At 42.6% G+C, this 19,810-nt stretch overlaps 1 protein-coding gene across 7 annotated transcripts in view; it reads left to right on the top strand.

Annotated features, from left to right (window-relative positions):
- Window positions 1–19,810, top strand: part of LOC133424478 (ELKS/Rab6-interacting/CAST family member 1-like) — a 156,910-nt gene that overhangs the window by 72,320 nt on the left and 64,780 nt on the right. For 4 of the 7 annotated variants that reach the window (XR_009770889.1, XR_009770890.1, XM_061715111.1 and 1 more), the window contains 2 exons: window positions 2,953–3,088; window positions 5,367–5,498. Coding sequence is in view for 4 of the 7 variants with exons in the window: in XM_061715111.1 (XP_061571095.1) it covers window positions 2,953–3,088; window positions 5,367–5,498 (268 nt within the window). In the remaining 3 variants the exon portion in view is untranslated. Of the gene's footprint in view, window positions 1–2,952; window positions 3,089–5,366; window positions 5,499–10,682; window positions 10,737–19,810 lie in introns of all 7 variants that reach the window. The other 3 variants (XR_009770888.1, XM_061715110.1, XM_061715112.1) reach the window with 1 other exon arrangement.

Raw genomic sequence — 19,810 nt, forward strand, 5'->3', positions numbered from 1 at the left:
AGGAAAGGTTAGCGTTCATGTTGGAAAGACTGCTGGTGAGAAAGAGACCAAAGAGAAAGAGTAACACTACATCTGTCTTCTCACAATTCATCTTTCCTCTGATCTCTTTTTGAATGTTGGTAGTCCACTTTTCAAATGTTAGTAGTCCACCACACCAAACACTGGCAAATAAGGGCAAGGGAGAGTTGTATCAGCTTTGGTGAGGAGCACGATTGCAGCAAATGAAGAAAGGAGTTGCCGCGATTCAGCATAAATGTGTGATAGTTATCTGTGCTAATGAGCAATGTGCTGAAAAGTAAGCCAAACAATTGTTGGACTTCAGTAAAAGAAGGAAGAGTGAATGAAAGAGAGTATTGAGTCAATAGGAAACATTACAAACTCAAAGTGTGCTCCACATGCACATACGCTCACATACATACGGCAAATGTAGCATGAAGCTTGGAAGCCTCAGAGATCTAACCAAATGGTTGGAAATCCTCCAGTAGGAACATTCCTGCCTGTTTATGACCTGTTACACACACACACACACACACACGCACACACTCACAGAGGCGTATAGCACAAAAGTGAACCCCAAATATTCAAATAACTGTATTTCACGTTCACAGTGCAATCTGGAATCATGGCAGAATAAAGGGGAAAAAAGAAAAGCGCAAGAGACTGCACGCTTACTTCATCTGTCATTTCGTTTAACATTTGAACCCAATTTGGATTCAGTGAGCACACTTTGTCCACTTTTCAAACGCACACCCAACAGTACAAGTAGGAAACATATACATGCAGCCACAGCTTGACACTCTGATGATTATTCTCTGAGCTTTAAATTTCCAGGTGCTGCTGAGCAGTTTTGGCCGCGCTGTTGCATTTCAGTTTCTCCTCCCAAATATCTCTGGACAGTTTGGAATTGGGCCCCTTGGACCTTTTAGCAAACACATTTTATGTTACCATCTTCTGCCAGTATCATTTCTCAACTTTTCTGGCAGCGACAGTGATGTAAAACCTATTTGATAGATTACTCTGGTTATTTTGAGTAAGTTTAGAGGGTAGTTTTTGGTTTAGAGAAACATGAAAGAGATTGTAACAAAACAGTTATATATTTGAATTTATGGCTCTTTTTAAACTTTTCACAAAAAAAAGTAAAGGTAAAATCATAGTACACTTTCAAGAGTGTAAATATATAGAAAATGACTTGTGCAAGGGATTATTCACATGTGCACATGCTTTGCTCCTGGTGTGACAGTGTGCTGGATTCCCATCACTGGTGGTCAGAGATCTTGCAGGCAGCTGCAGCAACGAACCTGAAAAAAAGAGATTTATCTGCAAACCCACAAAAAGTTATAAGAGAGACGCACATGTATAAATATTTGCACAGTGCAAAGAGGCTTACTGTATTCAAAGACATACACAGAGGGGGAAAGAGTTACTTTTATCAGGCTTTTGAGCCGTTTAGCTTTGTCTTTTATAGATATGTGCTCGGCAGTGTGCACGTGTGCTTACACAATATATCCATTGTGTTTGGTTTATCTTTCATCTGTGTCATGATTCACTTGACATCGTTGAGCCTTACCGACACAAGGCTCGGTTATTCCACATCTGTGCATGTGTATATGCCTACAGTATGAGAGGTATGAATGGTCCTGATCAAGTCAAGCTGGTATGATAACTGATATTTCTGTGACACAGCTACAATGGCTCCCAGACAGCTTAAATGGGGATTAAACTCTTTCTCGATCTCCCAAACACTGCTTCTCTCACGAGGAATCCCCCTCTCCGTCTCCCCTTGCATTGCTCCCGTCCTCTGTCTCCTTCATTCCCCATATGATGATTTAAAACTCCGTTTTCCCGACACCCGGTAATCCCTCTGTGAAAAGACCCTCTCCGCTTCTCTCTGTGAAAAAATCGAACATGTCTCGCCGTCACTGATTCATAGCTTTTCACTGAATTCTTTATACTGATCTTGACATTGTGTCGAGCAAACTGGAGTTTTGCTTTGCAGAGTCACAATATGTCGCTGTATCCTCATAATGATTCACTTTGAGGTTCAACTCTGCACGTTAGATGTCAGCTGTTGTAGTGTAAATATGAGCATTTTTTTCATGTGTTTACTTACAACACTTAAAATTTAAGAGGCAGTGACGTATGAGGCAGGAATGTGTTTGTTTTTTTGTAAAAAAAAAACAAAAAACAAAACAAAAACCACACATTTTCAGTGAAAAGGAATGAGATGCAGCAGAGATACAGTGCAGAGATGGTGCGGTTTCTGTGGCCAGGATCATAGAAAGATGTCCAGTTAAAACTCTTTCATTGACTCAATTGAATTGCTTCTTTTCAGTTCATCCATCTTTTAGTCAGGAAGTCTGAGACCGCATCCACCAGCGTAAAGAGCAAGCTGGCAAAGGTTCAGTGTTGGTACAGCTTTCAGCACGTGGAAGATGTGATTTGTTTTTTCTACCACAGAGCCACGCCGTTACTTCACTGTTTGAACAATGTTTTCATTTCTTGATCTTCCCTCTTTGCTTATTCTGAGCTTCTCAAGAACTTTAGTGCAGGGAGAGTTTGCCTGCCTCATGAAATTCATTATTCAATCAATGCCGTTGCTCTTCCGTATTTTAACGACATACAGTATCAGATACCAGTTCCACTATTTAACAGAGTTCTGTGAGCATTTAGAAAACACTATAACAATGATATTTGTTATTTGTGAATCCTATTTCTTTTAATCTCTCTTGACTTTACTGGGTAATTGAAGCAGTGGGCTTTTATCCTGTCTCCTTTTGGTCTTTCAGTGTTTAGGTTACCATTATCAGATCAAAGAGGTAATATTAGTCACATGTTCTGCATGCAGTGTATTGTGAATCAGTTTTGCACAAGTAAAGGAGCTCTACAAGTGCGATTTTTGTGACGTGGATGATGCATTTTCTCATTGGCGTTATTGTTGTTGCATTAATGCAGACAGATGAAGGACCAGTCAAAGAAGGTGGCCAACCTGAAGCACAAGGAGCAGATCGAGAAGAGCAGAAACGCCCAGCTGATGGAGGAGGCCAAGAAGAGAGAGGATAACCTGAACGAAAGCTCCCAGCAGATAAAGGTACGGAGGAAGAGAAAGGAGGAGGCTTTGGGAAGTTGGAGGAGTGAAATGACAAAAGTTTCTCTCACTCTCCGTGTCCTTTGAATAGCATCTGCTATAACAACACCGCTGCCTTTTGTCAAAATGTGATACAGAGCAGCCTGAGGCAATGTCAAACACACTCGTAGTCACACGAAGCAGCTGTCGTTTGGGAGTGTTGGTGTGTGTGTGTGTGTGTGTGTGTGTGTGTGTGTGTGTGTGTGTGGTGGTGGTGGGGGGGCCCAGATGGATAATTGGCAGGGAGAGCAGACAGAAGATGGAGAGGAAGTAAAAGATGAGGACAAAACGGAGAGAGGTGATTACAGGAGAAGGAAGACACCCAAAAACAAAACTATGAAATGAATGCAGTTGGGTTTTTAAAATGCTTCCTGTGGTCTGGGAGCATTTCATAATTGTCTGCTGGATGCATCAAGTTACCACCGTGTGAAGAGTCCTATGTGGTGTGATGATTGTGAGTGTGGTTTTTCTTCTTTTTACAGATCAAAACACTTTTCTTACCCCTTGGTATCTCTCCTTTCCCTCCTTTTTGCTTAATTTCACCCTTTCACTCCAAATTTCTGTTCTACACTTCCTTTCTTGCTCCATCCTTCTTTCCCCCCTCCTCTCTCTCTCCACTTCCAGTAATTGTTAACCTCAGTGGCCTCTCTGATTGTAGGCAGATGAAGTCAGAAAGTGTGTGTGTGTTTGCGTGGATAAGCTTCTGCACCCTGTAGCTGTGATTGATCTTTGGTTTAAGTAGTTAAGAAGCTGTCATCTGTGTGTACATGTGCGGTTAGAAGACGAGCTGATGGGAGTCACTAAGACAGATGAGACCACAGCGGTTACAATCATAGCTAGTGTGTGTCAAGTCGAAGCCATTATGCACAACCTAAACAACACTGCAGTCTGTACATGAAATATAAGGATAATTCAGACTGTAAATTTAATTCAGTGCCTTAAGAGGCTTTAAACCAATAATGCTCCATCTCAGTCTGCATAGTTAGACACCAAGTAATGTTGGCTCATTGAGGATTCAGATTCTCAGCACATGTGTTTGAGATGTTCTGGAGGTTTGTTCATAGCAACTGTGAAGTCTCATCCGCTCCCTCCCGCCCCGTCCCCATCAGTTATTCATTCAGCGCTAATTTAACCGGGAAAGTCAGTTGCCTGGCAAGAAGAAAATAGTTGTTTTTTATGGGAAATTGATGGGAATCTCATTTTACAGCGCGTCGTGTGTGATCGGAATCCTCCGAGGCAGATAGAGATCAGAGTGTGAGGTTTGTGAGTCTTTTTGGTGTTTATTCTGATTGCAGGGAGCATAAAACGAGGAGTGTCCAAAGTTTTTAGAGGGGGGAAATGAAAAGCAGGATGTGACAGTTAAAGCTGCTTTTAAACTGAGAGCACACTCTACCGGAGCCGACGGATGCCACGTTGGGAGTGGGTTCTTATATTGCAAATGTATTTAAGTTATTCCTCAATGAGGAAAGAAAAGTCCAGGACCGGTGTCTTCTGAGTGAATGAATAATTCCCCTGGTGTGGACCTATGCTTACATACCATACACTTACACATAACGCTGTATAATACACTGGAGGAAAAGGAAAACCCCCAAAACTACAACATGATCTCTTTACAGCTAATTTCCATCTGCCTTTATTGCAGTTTGGCCCTGTTTATATCTGGCTTAAACATTTGTCTTGGCTGAGCTGATGAAAGACAGGCGGCTCTCCCTACACATCTGAATGCACATAGGATGCATGTAGAGTCATTTGGATCGCATTCAGAGGTGACCTGGACCACATATGACCACTTTCTTTTAGCAATATAAATGTGAATGTTTTCTGAGCTGCTCTGCAGGACCACCTACTCAACCAATTCCCCTCCCACTTAATTAAAAAAGAAAAATGTTGGCAAACTTCTGCAGTGAGGTGAGGTACCCTCTTCTGCCATTTCCCATTCATCTTGCATAAGGCCTTCGGCCTTTTGGAACATAAAGAACCCCAAAGTAAGCGAGCAGTAGCCTGCTTGTTTAATCAGGAGCCGGGCTGAGATTGAGGCGGTTCCAGATGATGATTGCAGATAAAATCTCACTTCAGGAGCAGAGTTGCTCAGGTTCAGGTGGCTGCTGAAATGCAGAATTGTACCCATGCAATGCTTTTTCCCTTGGGTTTATGGAAACAGTTATACTTTTGGTCTCGCCTCCTAATAAATCCTGGATTGATCTTCATCTTAAGATGTCAACCATCCTTTCTCTCGGTGCAGGACTCCCTCCGTCAGAAGGAGGAGCGCATCGAGGAGCTGGAGGAGGCGCTGAGGGAAAGCGTTCAGATCACAGCGGAGAGGGAGGTGGTGTTGGCCCAGGAGGAGCACGGGCGCTCGCAGTCCGAGAAACAGGTAATGTTTCTTTAAGTTGCTCTCACCCAACCCCATAAGCACTATTGTATTACTGCATGCGTGAGCACAGTAAGAACACCCTTTTCCCTAAAATGGTAAATGTGTGACCCACACTCAGTCCTCAACTTTTCCTCAAGCTCAGTCCCATTTTTTTCATTTTGACTTTAGATGTATAAAGAAAACAACTTTCGATTAACAAAAACCTTTTATGACACAGCTAGACATCACCATGGCAACAGTGTCAGACGGCAGCAGCAACATTCAATCAGGTTTGGCCGTACGTGTACATGTGTCCACTTTTCCCCCTTTTAAATGGAAGTAAATATAAAGCTATTTAAAGGACAGCTCTGACACACAAGCGGTTTTTATTCTTTTTTTTTTATTATTATGGGCATGCCAAGTAGTGGCATGACCATATTGCAATCGTCCAGAATGGCCCAAAGGGCAATGTTGCTACCATTTTGCTAACAAGCTAAAGTCGCAAAAGTCCCACGTCACACCAGCGGGTGTACAGCATGACCCCGCTCTGATGTGGAAAAAAAAAATCCCCCAAAAATAAAACACGCCCGAAAAAATGAGGAAAAACATGAAAATGAAGGCGATATAATGGTATACAGAAAAGGTTTCCCTTTTCTTATTATTCCGCACTCTTTTTTCGTCCGTTAATACGGCCCGAACCGCAATGTGCACCCATGCATGCCATACATCGTTGGATGCGTCTCCATCGTGCCTCGATGGGCATTACTTTTCTCAGTAATGGGGGTTACTGTGGCAACGCTAGTTGCCAAAAAGCAAAAAAAAAGTTGAAAATTCGGACGCTTATTGCTCGGCCGAACTTTATTGTAGAGACATCGTTGGAACTCTCAAACACTCGGCCCGATTGGCCCTTACGGACCGTACAAGCTCATTATGCCAATTATTACAGTTTTTGCGATAATGACCTTTCTTTTTTTTTTTTTTCAGTCCGACTTTGGATGCTTGTTGCTAGGCAACAGGTTATCGTAGAGACATCGTACAAATGTTCCCCGACTCGGCACGCTGTGGAATTCAACATATTCAAATTTCATGAAGCTGTGATTTAAGGAAAATGTATGTCAAAATCCATGCCAAATGGCCCCATTCATTTGGATGGAGTTTCTTACCATGGTGAAAAAAAAACCTATCCGTTAACGTAGCCTGAACCGGAATGTACACCCATGCATGGCATACATCGATAGATGCGTCTCCATCGTGCCTGGATGGGTATTACTTTTCTCAGTCATAAGCATTACCGTGGGGATGCTAGATGCAAAAAAAGGTGCACGCCATTAATAACTATTGGGATCACAGGAATGAATGAAATACAACCGTAAACACCTCAAACTGACATAGAACCACCCTAAACACAACCACTACAGCCCCAAACCAAAGCAGCGAGAGGGGACGAATGGGCGGTAGGGCATGCCCATATCAAAATTTCCTGAGATTTTCTAGTTATTATTATTATTATTTTTTAATGGTGCACGCGCCAGCCAACTTGTTTTGTGTTTCATCCATTTTGAGACTGTAGGGGAGCTCATAACGGTGTTCGGGGAGGCTCCGAAGGGAAGGGTTTGGTGGATTCAACTTCAGACCACTGGGAGTGTGTTTGTGTGCGTTGCTCCCTTTAGTTCCAGTGACTTAACTAGGCCATAGAGATGGGAAATGTTCCTCAGTGCCTGAATGGGTTTTGACAAGTGGGGGGAAAAAAAGCAGCGTGGGCTAAGGACGGAGGCTGTGCTGAGAAAACACGGCCTGCTGTAGCTGTTGGCGAAACGACTGGACTCCATTGTTATTACTGCCTCTAAATGTTGGCTGTCTGCTCTGGTCTTTACTTACCGGAGTTCTTCTGGACAGACACATAAAGGCAGGCATGCAAACAGATGTTTTACTTTTGAGGTATTTCGGTGACACCCTCCTTCATGGTAAATGTTAATGAGCAGCACCGCAAAAGAAGTTCCAGACAGACAGATGTAATAGAAGAAGGGCACATGATTAAAGACGAGGCGGGCAGATGTGAGGGGAGGATTTAATGGGCACACAAAAGCAACCACATGGTTGATTGTCTGGAATCGTACTTCACCATACATGAAGGTGAAATATGGCTTACAAAACAAATTTTGCTTCTTCAACCACAATTGTAAACAACACAAACTCAAACTCACTGGGGCTTTTTTTAAATTTCTGCCAAGTTCTAGTCGTAATCAAAAGTTTTCAAAGATGTCAAATACAACAGGAAAACATGATTAGAATGATGTACGTGGCGGGTAGGATTACCTTTGTGATGTGATGATGCAACTGAAAAGAAATAACACTTTCGACATTCACATGTGACCCCTTTTTTTCTCTTTCTTACTCTCCTTTTTTGTGGTTTTAATGTAGACTTTGAAAAACCAGGTACAGAATTTGTATGAATATGTGGTTTTGGTAGGAAAAATACACAACATGATTACTTTGTAATTTTACAATTAAGACCTTGAAAGACTGTTTTTCCAAAACTTGTTTTTCCCCCTCGTACTCTTGGCCAAGCCGGCCCGAGGATTTACTTGTTTTCACATCTGTTGAAATCTAGTTATCATTTTCCCCTTGGATGTACACTTTCCATTTTGTAACTTGTTCACAAACAAGTCAGACATCATAGTCGTCAGGGGTTTTGATTTAACTATTAGCTGAATTTTTATGCTGCAAAAAGGCTGTGCTTTCTGGTCTTCCAGGAAAAGTTCTGGGGTTTGGGCTTTTGTAGGGATCCTTGTCACCGATTCATCAAACACAATCCTTTCTGCTGGTGGGGATTGATTGAAGCCTCCATCAAAAGGTGACTGAGCAAGTGAGGGTTAATATGAAGTCTTTAATGGATGGACGTTTCTTGGAAACAAGGAAGTGTAGACAGGAAATGAGGAAATGCAAATGAGCTGAGAAAAGGTTTAGAAAGCATTTTTACTGTTTTTTACTGTCTCAACAGCATCATTTCTGCTTTGAGACAGTCATCAAACAAAGAGACTCTCCTTTTCATCATCAGCACACCTCTTTTACCTTTTTTTCATCAAAATATCACAGTTGGTCATTAATTACGGACACATTTTTTAAACGTTACCAAACCGTGCTGTCTACTCGTCGTGGCTCTTCAAACGCACCAGGGGCACGCAACCATTTCAGTTTGGTTTAAAATGGTTTGTAAAATGGTTTTTCACAATTCCCTCAAACAAAGAGTGTTTCAGAGCGTACAGGATCTAGATGGGAAGAATTACAGATTTTAAAGTCAGATTCATTAGATTCGTTCTCTTGAAGTCTTCATTGTGGTTTATTTTGTGTGCCGTAATCGTGCCACACCGTCACATTGAATTTGACCAGGAAATATTATAATGCTTTTCAAAATGCTGCAACTGGCAGCTTTAATTAGATAGCCCGGAGGCCGTTTAGGCCAGGACAGGGTCCTGGAGAGCGTCCCTGCCTTAAAATGCTTCCGTGAAGGAGGAAGGAGCAGAAATGTCTGTGTGTGGCGGATGAGTAGAGATGGCAGCCAAACACTCTCTGCAGCCCTCTCCCAACATCAACAACACTAACTCAACCTTTCAGCACCAACGCGTGCACACATGCGTGTGGGGCTCGCGGACAAGACGCCGGACCACGTCCGCACATCTTAGCGAATACACACTCCCAAACATGGCAGAAATAAGTGCTAACTGCTATTTAAACTTGCAGCGCCAATGCCGTACAATGTTAAATTCAGCCGGAGCCAGACGGGCTCAGCTTTGGTTTTCATTTTGGAAACGCGTCTCTGACTCCACGGGTAAATTGTAAATAAATATTTTTGTCTTCGTTTTTTTTTTTGTTTTTTTTTCAGCTGCGTCACCGCAATTAACCTTTCACATAATGATTTATAAATTGACGGCAGAAGGAGACAATTTCCTCCCCGTAATGAGGCCGGTGTGTTCAAAGCATTCAGATGCTGCCAAGTTGGTGGCGCTCACACACACATCCTGACTCCATACTGGTACACACTACATGCCCAGTTGTATCCTCAAGGATACACCAACACATGTTTGTGTAGTTATTTTGCATTTGGAGTGTGTGAGGGACAGTCCCGTGGACAGGGCTTGTCCATCAAAAACATTTGACCAAACCACAGGAAAAATAAGCTAAATATTTTCAGCTAGACGTGACTCACGACTGTATGTGGGATCACTAAAGAAAGGTGTGTGTGTGTGTGTGTGTGTGTGTGTGTGTGTGTGTGTGTGTGTGTGTGTGTGTGTGTGTGTGTGTGTGTGTGTGTGTGTGTGTGTGTGTGTGTGTGTGTGTGTGTGTGTGTGTGTGTGTGTGTGTGTGTGTGTGTGTGTGTGTGACAGAGTAACGAGTCAGCAGTATGACACACTCCATCTGTCTCAAACCAAAGACAGACATTCTTCTCTCCAGCTTTCCGTCTTTTATTAACCAGAAAATTTCAATTCTTGATCTTGGCGAACCTTCTTAAGGTTTTCATCCTTTTTTAAGACTAAAATAAATTTGAAATCATTCTTAAACACGCTCACTTAAACACACACTCAGCACACTAAAGGGCTCGTCATCCTCCACTCCTTCAGCACCTCAGTTCCCTGCTGGGCCTTTTCACTCCTCCTTCCATCCCTCCATCCCTCCATCTTCCACTATCCCTATCTTTTCCTTTCTCTCTCCTTTATACGCCACTCTTCCTTTTTGCTATCTTGCCTCTTCTCCTCCTTCCTCCTCCCTTGTCCTCTGCTTTCCCCACATCTTATCTGAGTTGCATTTTTAATGCTGCTTGTGTTTTTGACTGCTCACTATTTTGCGCTCTGTCTGCATTTTTCTCTTTCTGATTATCTCCTTTTAATCTGCTTAGTGTTTCTCTCTTTTTGCCCTAACTTTTCACTCTGTATATTTTCAACTGTCTTGTTTTTTTTCCATTTGTTTTGCATCTCTCTTTACCACAAGGTTCCTTAGTCTGCTTCTTTTTCTCTGCTTTAACTTGTATCTTTCTCTTTCCTCTGTTGCACAAACTGTAATCCCTTTTGTATACTCTGGACCCACCACCTGTCTTCTTTTCTTTTATCCCTTTCTGCATCCTCAAATCCATCCGTTCGCTCTTTCCTCATTGTAATCACTCCCTCGTCTCACATCTCTCTCTTTTTCTCTCTGTCATTTTCTATGCAGCTTTCTCACATTCCAATTCATGAGTTCACCACAAGTGGATTTAGGTGGTCAAAGGTAACAAAGTCTCATCACGTACCATACTCACTGGGTGTGTTTTTGTTTCCATTTATCTTTTTTTCCTCCTTTCCATTCACTTTTTTTTAGTTTAAATGAGCAGCTGGATGGAAAAGCTAACACACGTCCTATTTTTTTTTTGTTTTTTAACTCCCTCTGGTTGTCTTGAGGTGTTGAATCGGCCCCTGCCAGCAGTGACGTGCATCAAACAGCCTTTGAGGAGACTTTCACGGATACTCTGTCTCATTCTTGTCTTATTTTCATTTTCTCTTACATCTCTCATCGTTCCTGTGTTTTGTGTTCATGCATGGGATTATTTATTAGGCACTTGCAGAGAAACATTTGTGCATGTGTAAAAGTGTGCAGCGTTCAGTGAAGGACCCCGTGTGGAGAAGAGCGATGGAGTGAATTCAGGGGATATAATATGGGGCTTTTCAGGTCCTGGAGACAACTGTGACGTTGGACGTGCTGGAGAGGCGGAGAAGATGGGATATAAAGGAAAACACTCATTTCTCTTCACTGTCCAAGACCTTCATCTGTTTAAGTTAATTAAACAGCAGAACAGGTGCAGCCTAAATTGTTCCTAACCTACATGATTTACTCTTCTAATAGAACATGAAGGCGTTCATCAACGGCAAGAATGGATTTTTTTCATTTGACTGAAGTGACAATAAAAATTAAAAATAAATATGCCAGTTTAAAACTTGAGTTAACTATTCTGCATTGGAATCTGAAGATTGTGAGGCAGAAGGAAAATATTGAATTATTATCTTAAACATTTATGCTAATGCTCTTAATATAAAGAACACCATTGGTAACTTTTTTTTTTGCATCCCTCTGAACAGTCACAAATGCTCCAAATGCTCAATGCCTTTTCTTTCCTTTATGACACCTAAAAATCCAACATTTAATGAGTTTCATCATTTACCTGTCAGGTAAACAAAAAGTAGCGTTCAGCAAACCCCACAGGTTACAGTGTTTTGATCAAATACTGAATATTTGCTCCTGGTCCCCTGTGAATCAGCAAGGCTCTTGGGAATGACCAAAGCCCATTTTAAATTTCAGTGAACATTTAATTAAGAAGCCTGTTCATTTCTTTAAAAGTCTTTGCAACCAGCTATCCCCACAATTTCTGGCCCAACAGAGATGACTCTGGGTAATGGAGTGGTGGCATCTCTTGGCCTTGAAGTGGAGTTACTCCTTTTAATGTGGCCGCAGAGTTCCTGCATGTCTTGACCAGTATGTCCTGCTCTAACAGAAAAAAAAGCAACATAAAATACATCAAAGTAAATATACTTTGATGTTTTAAAATAACATTTAATAAGACACTCAAAGTAAAAACAAGTATAACTTCAATATATGTTAAAATGTCCAGTAAAGAGTCAGCTGCTGTCAATTATTGTAGGTTTTTCATTTTTATCTTTAGGACATGTACTTATGCAGCTCTTGTGGCAAATGGCTTGTCTTTACCTGAAATTACATCATTTTAGTTTATTTCACAGAAAAGAAACCTGTTTCCATCCCAGTCAAAATCTCAAACCATCAGACAAGAAACATTCACTTCGTCTAAGCGAGACGTGATCTTCTGGGTCAGACATTTTGAACACCCCCATGGGAAGAATAACGACTGAAACAGATAGATGGTGGCGTGCTTGCAAACAGGTTTTTGCGATAGTATGTAAACATGTGCAAAATAAACTATAAATGTTCCTGGTTTTGCTTGTGGTGAAGATAAAATGTCAAACAGTGCAGGTCAATGAAAACAAGCGAATGAAAATATTTAGTTTCGATGCAATGAGAAGTGATCCACAGTTTAGTTCACACTGATTACTGATGCACTGGCTGTGAGAAGTTTGGATAAATCAAGCTCAGTTTTGAGAACCGTGCGCTGCTAGCTTCAAAGCAACAGTGTGACAATGGAAACAACAACCCGCTTCAGGAAGGGTTGAGTGTACCATGTCCAACAACTGGCTGATCCGAGGAAACTGTAAGAAACATACAGTAGCAATAAGTTATTGTTAAACAAATCCATTAATGTGAGGAGGTGAACTTAAAAACAAGATGCAAAAGATGTTAGGAGAAACACAAAGTTCTCATTAATATGGAGTTATTATGAAACCAAGGTAAAAAGTTTTACAATGAAAAGTCATATTTTGCCGTTGGCTGAACCCAAACATTCTGCTATCCAAATATTTGTTCGTTAGGTGGATATCCAGTTTAAAATTTGATTTCTCGAAGCATCATAAAATAAAGGTTTGAATATGAAGTATATGACTTTTTAGTGTCAGTGGGTTGTTGTAGTGTGCAGACTACTCGGCCGACCAGTGAAAGAGGGTTTCACACTTACACCCGACTCAACCGCCAGCTCATCGGTCTCGCTCGTATCAAACACTGACTGTTGTCATGTAAGTATTATGCAGACAAGTCTCCCTGTTTAATACATGCTGGTGATTCGACCTGTTTTGCTCACCTGGTTGTTGAAGAGAGCTGACAGTTCCTTCCCACATATTCTGTAATGACACACTGGAAACATCAGGGATGTGTGGGTGTTCTTGATTAAGTTTAAACAGTGAGTCTAGACATTTTTTCCAGAGTGTTTGATCCAAGTTTGTTGTTCTTTGCTTTCATGTTTCTCCCACTTGGGTCCCCTCACACCATCTCTTGGACTCCCATTGGTCCTAGCTCCTTGCGACCTCTCACTTATCAACCTCACCGCCAACATTTGCTCCACAGTTTTCTCGCCTGCCAAATATTTCATTAGGGCCTCTGAAGTGTCTCACGAGTCACGTCTCTGTGTTGCCACAATGCTTGATGTCTATCCATCCGGGGTGCTGCTCACTGACCTCCAAACATTGTCTGTGATGTTAAAAATGAGCTTTTAATATTTTAGAGCGAACTTGGCTTTGAGGAAGTCTCTGCTGACCCGTCCCGAGTCAGCATAGGCCCCTTTACAATTAAACACTATGGCGATTCTGGCACCCAACAACACAACAGGATGACATCCTAAATATTTCATATAGCCAAGTAAACAGTGGTGACTTTTCATGCTTTCATTCAGCCTTCGTCTGCTTTGCCTCCAGCTAGTTGGGTTACATCATGAAAGGGTCTATACGGATGCACTCAGTCTTCTGTCAAGGGGGAAAGATACTTACTCGCACAGTAATGGTTTCATTTTAAAGTGTGAAGCAACAAGCGGAAGCCGTAATAACCAACAACACACAACCGCATCATCGTCTCTGTGTCTGTGTGTAGCATATATTTGGCTGTAACTAATGAAATAAAAATGTAGCAAATAGCTAGAGGTAGGCTAGTAACCTCAGAAGACTAGATTCAGCCGAGGAGAACACGTATGATGCACAATGAATGACACAGAGGCAGATGGCTTCAGTTTAGGTACCTTGTATTAGAAAAAACACAAATTAAATTACTCAAACGTTGAAAAATAAATATGGCCACATAAAAAATAAACTTTCTTCAAGTAATTGAAATTCAAATTAACAAAAAAATATAAACAATGACTTCAGCTTAGTTAGCTTATGTCAGGTGCACCATTAGTTTCAATTCTGTTCTGTTCCACACCGTTTACTCAAGTGTGGAAATAAAGAAAATACAACAACTCAAAACCATCCCAAAACAACAAAACAACCCACCAAAACGTAAACAAATTAATGTGGGTTCCCCACTCAAAAAATAAAGTTCACTGTTCAAATTAATGTGGGTTCCCCACTCAAAAAATAAAGTTCACTGTTCTTCACAGTTCTGGTCCTCAGCACCGGTCAAAGCAGTCAGTCAGTCAATTAGTCAATCTGGGTGCTGGGTCCAAGCGTTTGGTTGAGTGAATGGGGCAGAAGAGATGAATGGGGGGGGAGTTTTGCTGCAGTGGCCTACCGCTGTGGCAGACACATAATTACTGTTGAGTATGATTCCTGGTTCCTCCACGTGGACTCCTGATCACTGGATTCTGGAATAGCTCACCATCCGGGATCACAAAACTTGGCCTGGTCAAACATAAGGCCAGAGCTCTTATTACAGGTTATCATTAACACAGAAAATAATTATTTGCTGGTCATCTTATCATCCATAAATGTACTGATTAAATAGTTCAAGCATTTAAACTAAACAGTACTTGCGCACTGAATGTGCGTTCCTCACCGCAGCATCAGCTGTTACCAATCAGCTGATTGACACGCTGCGTCAACATAAAACAAACATTTTAACAAAAGACCCGGTAATTAAACAAACAAAACAAAACATGCCTTACTGGAAGTGTTAAAGTTCATTCAGTCATTTGGAAAAAAAAACTAAATGACTAAACTTAAAACACAACTCACCAATTCAGGCAGTCAAGTATTCAACAGGTTTCTGACATCGACAATCAAGTATTCACAGGTTTCAGACTTCGACAACCTCCCGACAGCCAGTGGACAATCTGCAGCCGCTCCGCTCCGTGCATCAGCTCCCATTCATCCACAATGAGAGCGTCTGCTTCCTGTAAATAGCGGAGCGGCTCAGCTGATTGGCTGAACGCTAGTCACATGACGTCACACTGACGGGGTCTGAATGAGCTTGAAATGAGTTTATAAACATAAATATATATAAAAAAAAATATAAATATGAAATAACTGCTCATTTAGCACCTGGGTTACATCCTCCCCCTCTAAATCCATGCACGTCCCGTTGCATGCTAAGAGGCTATACTACATGGATCTTTGAAGTAGGAAAGGACTTGGAACCATTACTGTCACTCAAGGCTTCAGCGTAGGCTGAAGACAAACTTTGGAAAAGAGACTGTACAATATTAATTAAAGGATGGCCTAACTGATGGTACTGAAACCTCTCTGGTTGTTTTCTGTCTCTTTGTGAACGTCTGAGGGAGCTTTCAGTCTCAGGGGTGTCACTTGGATTGGTAACAGGTTCAGTAGACATGTCAGCGGGGTCCAATACTAGTTCTCCAGGCACTTCATGTTCAGGTAGGTTTTCGTCGAGTAGGGTATCAGTGGGAAAGTTCTCCACAGAGTCAAATAAGTTGTTTTCCGCCACAGATCCAGGTAAGTTGTTTTCCGCCACAGATCCAGGTAAGTTGTTTTCCGCCACAGATCCAGGTAAGTTGTTTTCCTCCACAGATCCAGGTAAGTTGTTTTCCTCCACAGATCCAGGTAAGTTGTTTTCCTCCACAGATCCAGGTAAGATGGTTTCCTCCACAGATCCAGGTAAGATGGTTTCCTCCACAGTAATGGGTTCAGGCAGATGCTCCGCTGTGGGCGGAGGGCCCAAGGGTGACGGTGATGAAAGTTTGGATGATAGAGAGGCAGGGTAGACAGCTTTGGGGGTCTTAATCTCCTCTTCAGCATCGAAATGCCCTCCCACAGTAAACTTAGCTGTCGGCTGAAAATGACTTTTAGAGACCCAAGTGTTGAAAGTCTCGTCATCACAAAAGTCTAGATCAGCAGTGTCAGGTTCATAGTTGGCTGAATGACGACGTGTGCGTGGCCGGCTGACAGGCGTAGGCGGAGAGAGTTCTTCTGCTGTTGTCACAGGGAGGAACCCGCAAGGAAGAAGAAGGTCCCTATGCAGGGTGCGTTTAGGGCCGTCTTTGGTTTCCGGACATACAGTGTAGACTGGAAGCTTTCCAGCCCGCTTGATCACAACATAGATGTCAGCCTCCCACTTGTCCATAAGTTTGTGTTTGCCACGGATACGCACATTCCTGACCAAGACCCTGTCACCCACATCCAGTTCTGAAGTAGTCACCTTTTTGTCGAATCGGACTTTATTTCTTTCTGCTGTTTTCAGAGCATTCCGAGAAGCTAGTTGGTAGCTTTCTTGCAACCGGCTCTTGAGATTTTGCACATATTCAGAGTGAGATTTGGGCTGATCTCTCACAGGTAAACCAAAAGCCAAATCAACAGGAAGTCGAGGTGATCGTCCAAACATGAGCTCATAAGGAGTGAACCCAGTTACCTCATTACGAGTGCAGTTATAGGCATGGACCAAGGGCTTCACAAACTCTCGCCACTTTGATTTCTGCTTATTTTCCAAAGTCCCCAACATATTGAGCAATGTTCGGTTGAATCTTTCAACGGGATTTCCCCGAGGGTGATATGGGGTGGTTCGAACTTTCTGTATTCCAGAAACTTCACACAGTTCTTTAATCAAGCGAGATTCAAAATCGGGCCCTTGGTCAGTGTGCAACCTCTCCGGGATACCATAGTAAACAATAAAGTTATCCCACAAGCATTTTGCTACAGTCTTTGCTTTTTGGTTGGGAGTGGGAATAGCTACTGCAAACTTGGTGAAATGATCAGTTAACACAAGAATATCTTTAGTGTTGCTGGTATCGGGTTCAAGACTGAGAAAGTCCATACACACCAACTCCAAAGGACGGGTTGCTTTAATGTTCACCAGTGGAGCTGCTTTCTCAGGCAAAGCTTTCCTGCGTATACAGCGATCACAGGTCTTGATTTTGTGTTGCACAGCTGCTGCCATTTTGGGCCAAAAGAACCGTGTTCGGACAAGATCTAGAGTTCGCTCTATGCCCATGTGACCCATGTCATTGTGTAAGCTCTGTAAGACAAGTGCTCTCAGATCTTCAGGTAGAACCAGTTGATAAGATATTTGTTCCCCTTCTTGCCTTCGCCGATACAGAATTTCATTCTGTAACTCAAGCTTGTTCAATTCCCTCAACAGAAGTGGAAGTTCAGGGAGTTCTGTCCTTACAGTTGGAGGGATCTTTTCTCCAGATTCTATTTGGAAGATGATTTCACGAATGCATGGATCAGCTCGCTGTTTTTCTTTGAGGTCGAGATGGGATAATGATGGAATGACAGGTAAACCAGTCAGATCCTCCGAGACATAACTGTCCGGAATTGCTGCTGCAGAAAGAGCAAGAGACTCCACCAGTGTAAGACTGCACTGACTGGAGACAGAATCAAGATTAGTTCTGACCAGGCAACCCTGGCAGATAGCATCGACAACATCTGAGGAGAGCACCTCGGTGGAATTGGCATCAGCCAGGTGTTCCTGAGTGAAGCGATTTATGCGATGCTGCTCTTTCCGAGACTGGCTATCTTCCAGGTAAGTCCCATGAGGTTTCCGAGAGAGTCCATCAGCATCAAGATTTTGTTTTCCAGCGCGGTACTGAAGTTTGAAGTTGAAAGTTGACAGAGCAGCCAGCCATCTATAGCTGGTTGCATCTAGCTTTGCAGAGGTGAGTATATATGTGAGGGGATTACTGTCTGTGACTACAGTAAACTGACCTCCATACAAGTAGTCATGAAACTTTTCAGTCACACTCCACTTGAGTGCCAGAAACTCAAGTTTATGTGCGGGATATCGTGATTCACTGTAAGACAGACCACGGCTGGCAAAAGCGATAACTCTCAGCTTTCCATCCTGCTCTTGATATAAGGCGGCTCCCAGCCCAGTAGTACTGGCATCAGTATGCAAGATGTACGGTTGCTTTGGGTCTGCAAACCCAAGGACTGGAGCAGTGGTGAGTTTCTCAATGAGAGTTAGGAAAGCATCTTGACACTGAGAGGTCCACCGACCTTCAAATGGCTGCTTTGGATCATGATACTGATTAATTGTCCCTTTAACCTTTGCAGTTTTTCGCAGTGGTGGATAACCACGAGTGAGCTCGTTAAGGGGTTTAACTATGACGGCGTAGTCTTTAATGAACCGTCGATAGTAGCCCGAGAAGCCTAAGAAGGACTTCAGCTCTTTCAAGTTTCGGGGAATTGGCCAAGTTTTTAAAGCATTGACTTTTTCAGGGTCTGTTTCAACTCCATTCTCAGATACCACATGCCCTAGATATCGAACAGACGTCTGAAAGAACTTGCATTTCTCATGTGACAGTTTCAATCCATACTCCTTTAACCGAGTGAGTACTTTCATCAGCCGGATTTCATGCTCCTCTAGAGTGTCAGAGAAGATGATCAAGTCATCCAGAAAGACCAACACTTCCTTCAGGTGTAATTTTCCCATGCATTTTTCCATCAATCGCTGGAATGTACTAGGTGCATTTGTTATGCCCTGTGGCATGCGATTGAACTCCCAAAAGCCAAGTGGAGTAACAAAGGCTGTCTTAGCCTTGTCTGCCTCTTCCACTTCAATCTGGTAATATCCAGACTTTAAATCAAGCACGGTAAACCATTTGGATCCTGTCAATGCTGAGAAAGTTTCTTCAAGGTTGGGTAGGGCATAGACATCTTTTACTGTTTGCAGATTCAACTTTCTGTAGTCTATACATAGACGTACAGCTCCATTTCGTTTTCTCACGACCACGATGGGTGAGGAAAAGGGTGACTCTGACTCTCTTATGACACCAGCCTCCAACAACTCATGAAGGTGCTGACGCACTGCCTCAATATCATGAGGATGAATAGGCCGGGCCCGATGCTTGAAAGGAGTGTCATCCTTTAGTTTGATGTGATGCTTTACTTTATCTGTACACCCAACGTCCAAGTCATGGTGAGAAAATACCTCAGGCATTTCAAGGAGCTTGTTGGTGATACGCTCCCTCCATTCTGATGGCAGTGGAGAGTCACCAAAGTGGAAGTTCAAGTCTGGCTTTAAGGGTTTCTCAGGAGCAGGCAAGTTTGTGACACTGTGCTGCAATATTATGCTGTGAAAAGCTCCAAGTTCTGCAATGACACTGAGGGATGGAAGGGTAATTGCTTGCTCTGTCTCATTAGTGACCATAACAGGTATTTTGTATGGTGCAGTAGAAGGAAAAGTAACAAGACAACTTTTGACACAAAGGCCACCAGGCAAGGATGACTGAGTGGGATGTTCCACCACTGTCCACCGGTCTGTCACAAGAGTATGAACTTTGGCTAATCCCTCAAGGATGACACTATGGCCGGCAGGGATGAGTATCGGTGTCTTGCTCAGCATCCTCACAACTCCCACATTGCCCTCTTTGTTCTGCTGGTGCCGTAATTCAAGCGTTTTTAGTAAGGCTTGGTAGCCATAAAGACTGGGCTGCTGATGTGTAGCGTCGCCATCAAGATATTGCTCATAGAGCACATCCAAAGTGTTTGTCCCTATCAAGACTTGAGATGGGGTTTCAGGGC

The sequence above is a fragment of the Cololabis saira genome, chromosome 23 (genome assembly GCF_033807715.1).
Source record: "Cololabis saira isolate AMF1-May2022 chromosome 23, fColSai1.1, whole genome shotgun sequence".
Classification (NCBI taxonomy): domain Eukaryota; kingdom Metazoa; phylum Chordata; class Actinopteri; order Beloniformes; family Belonidae; genus Cololabis; species Cololabis saira.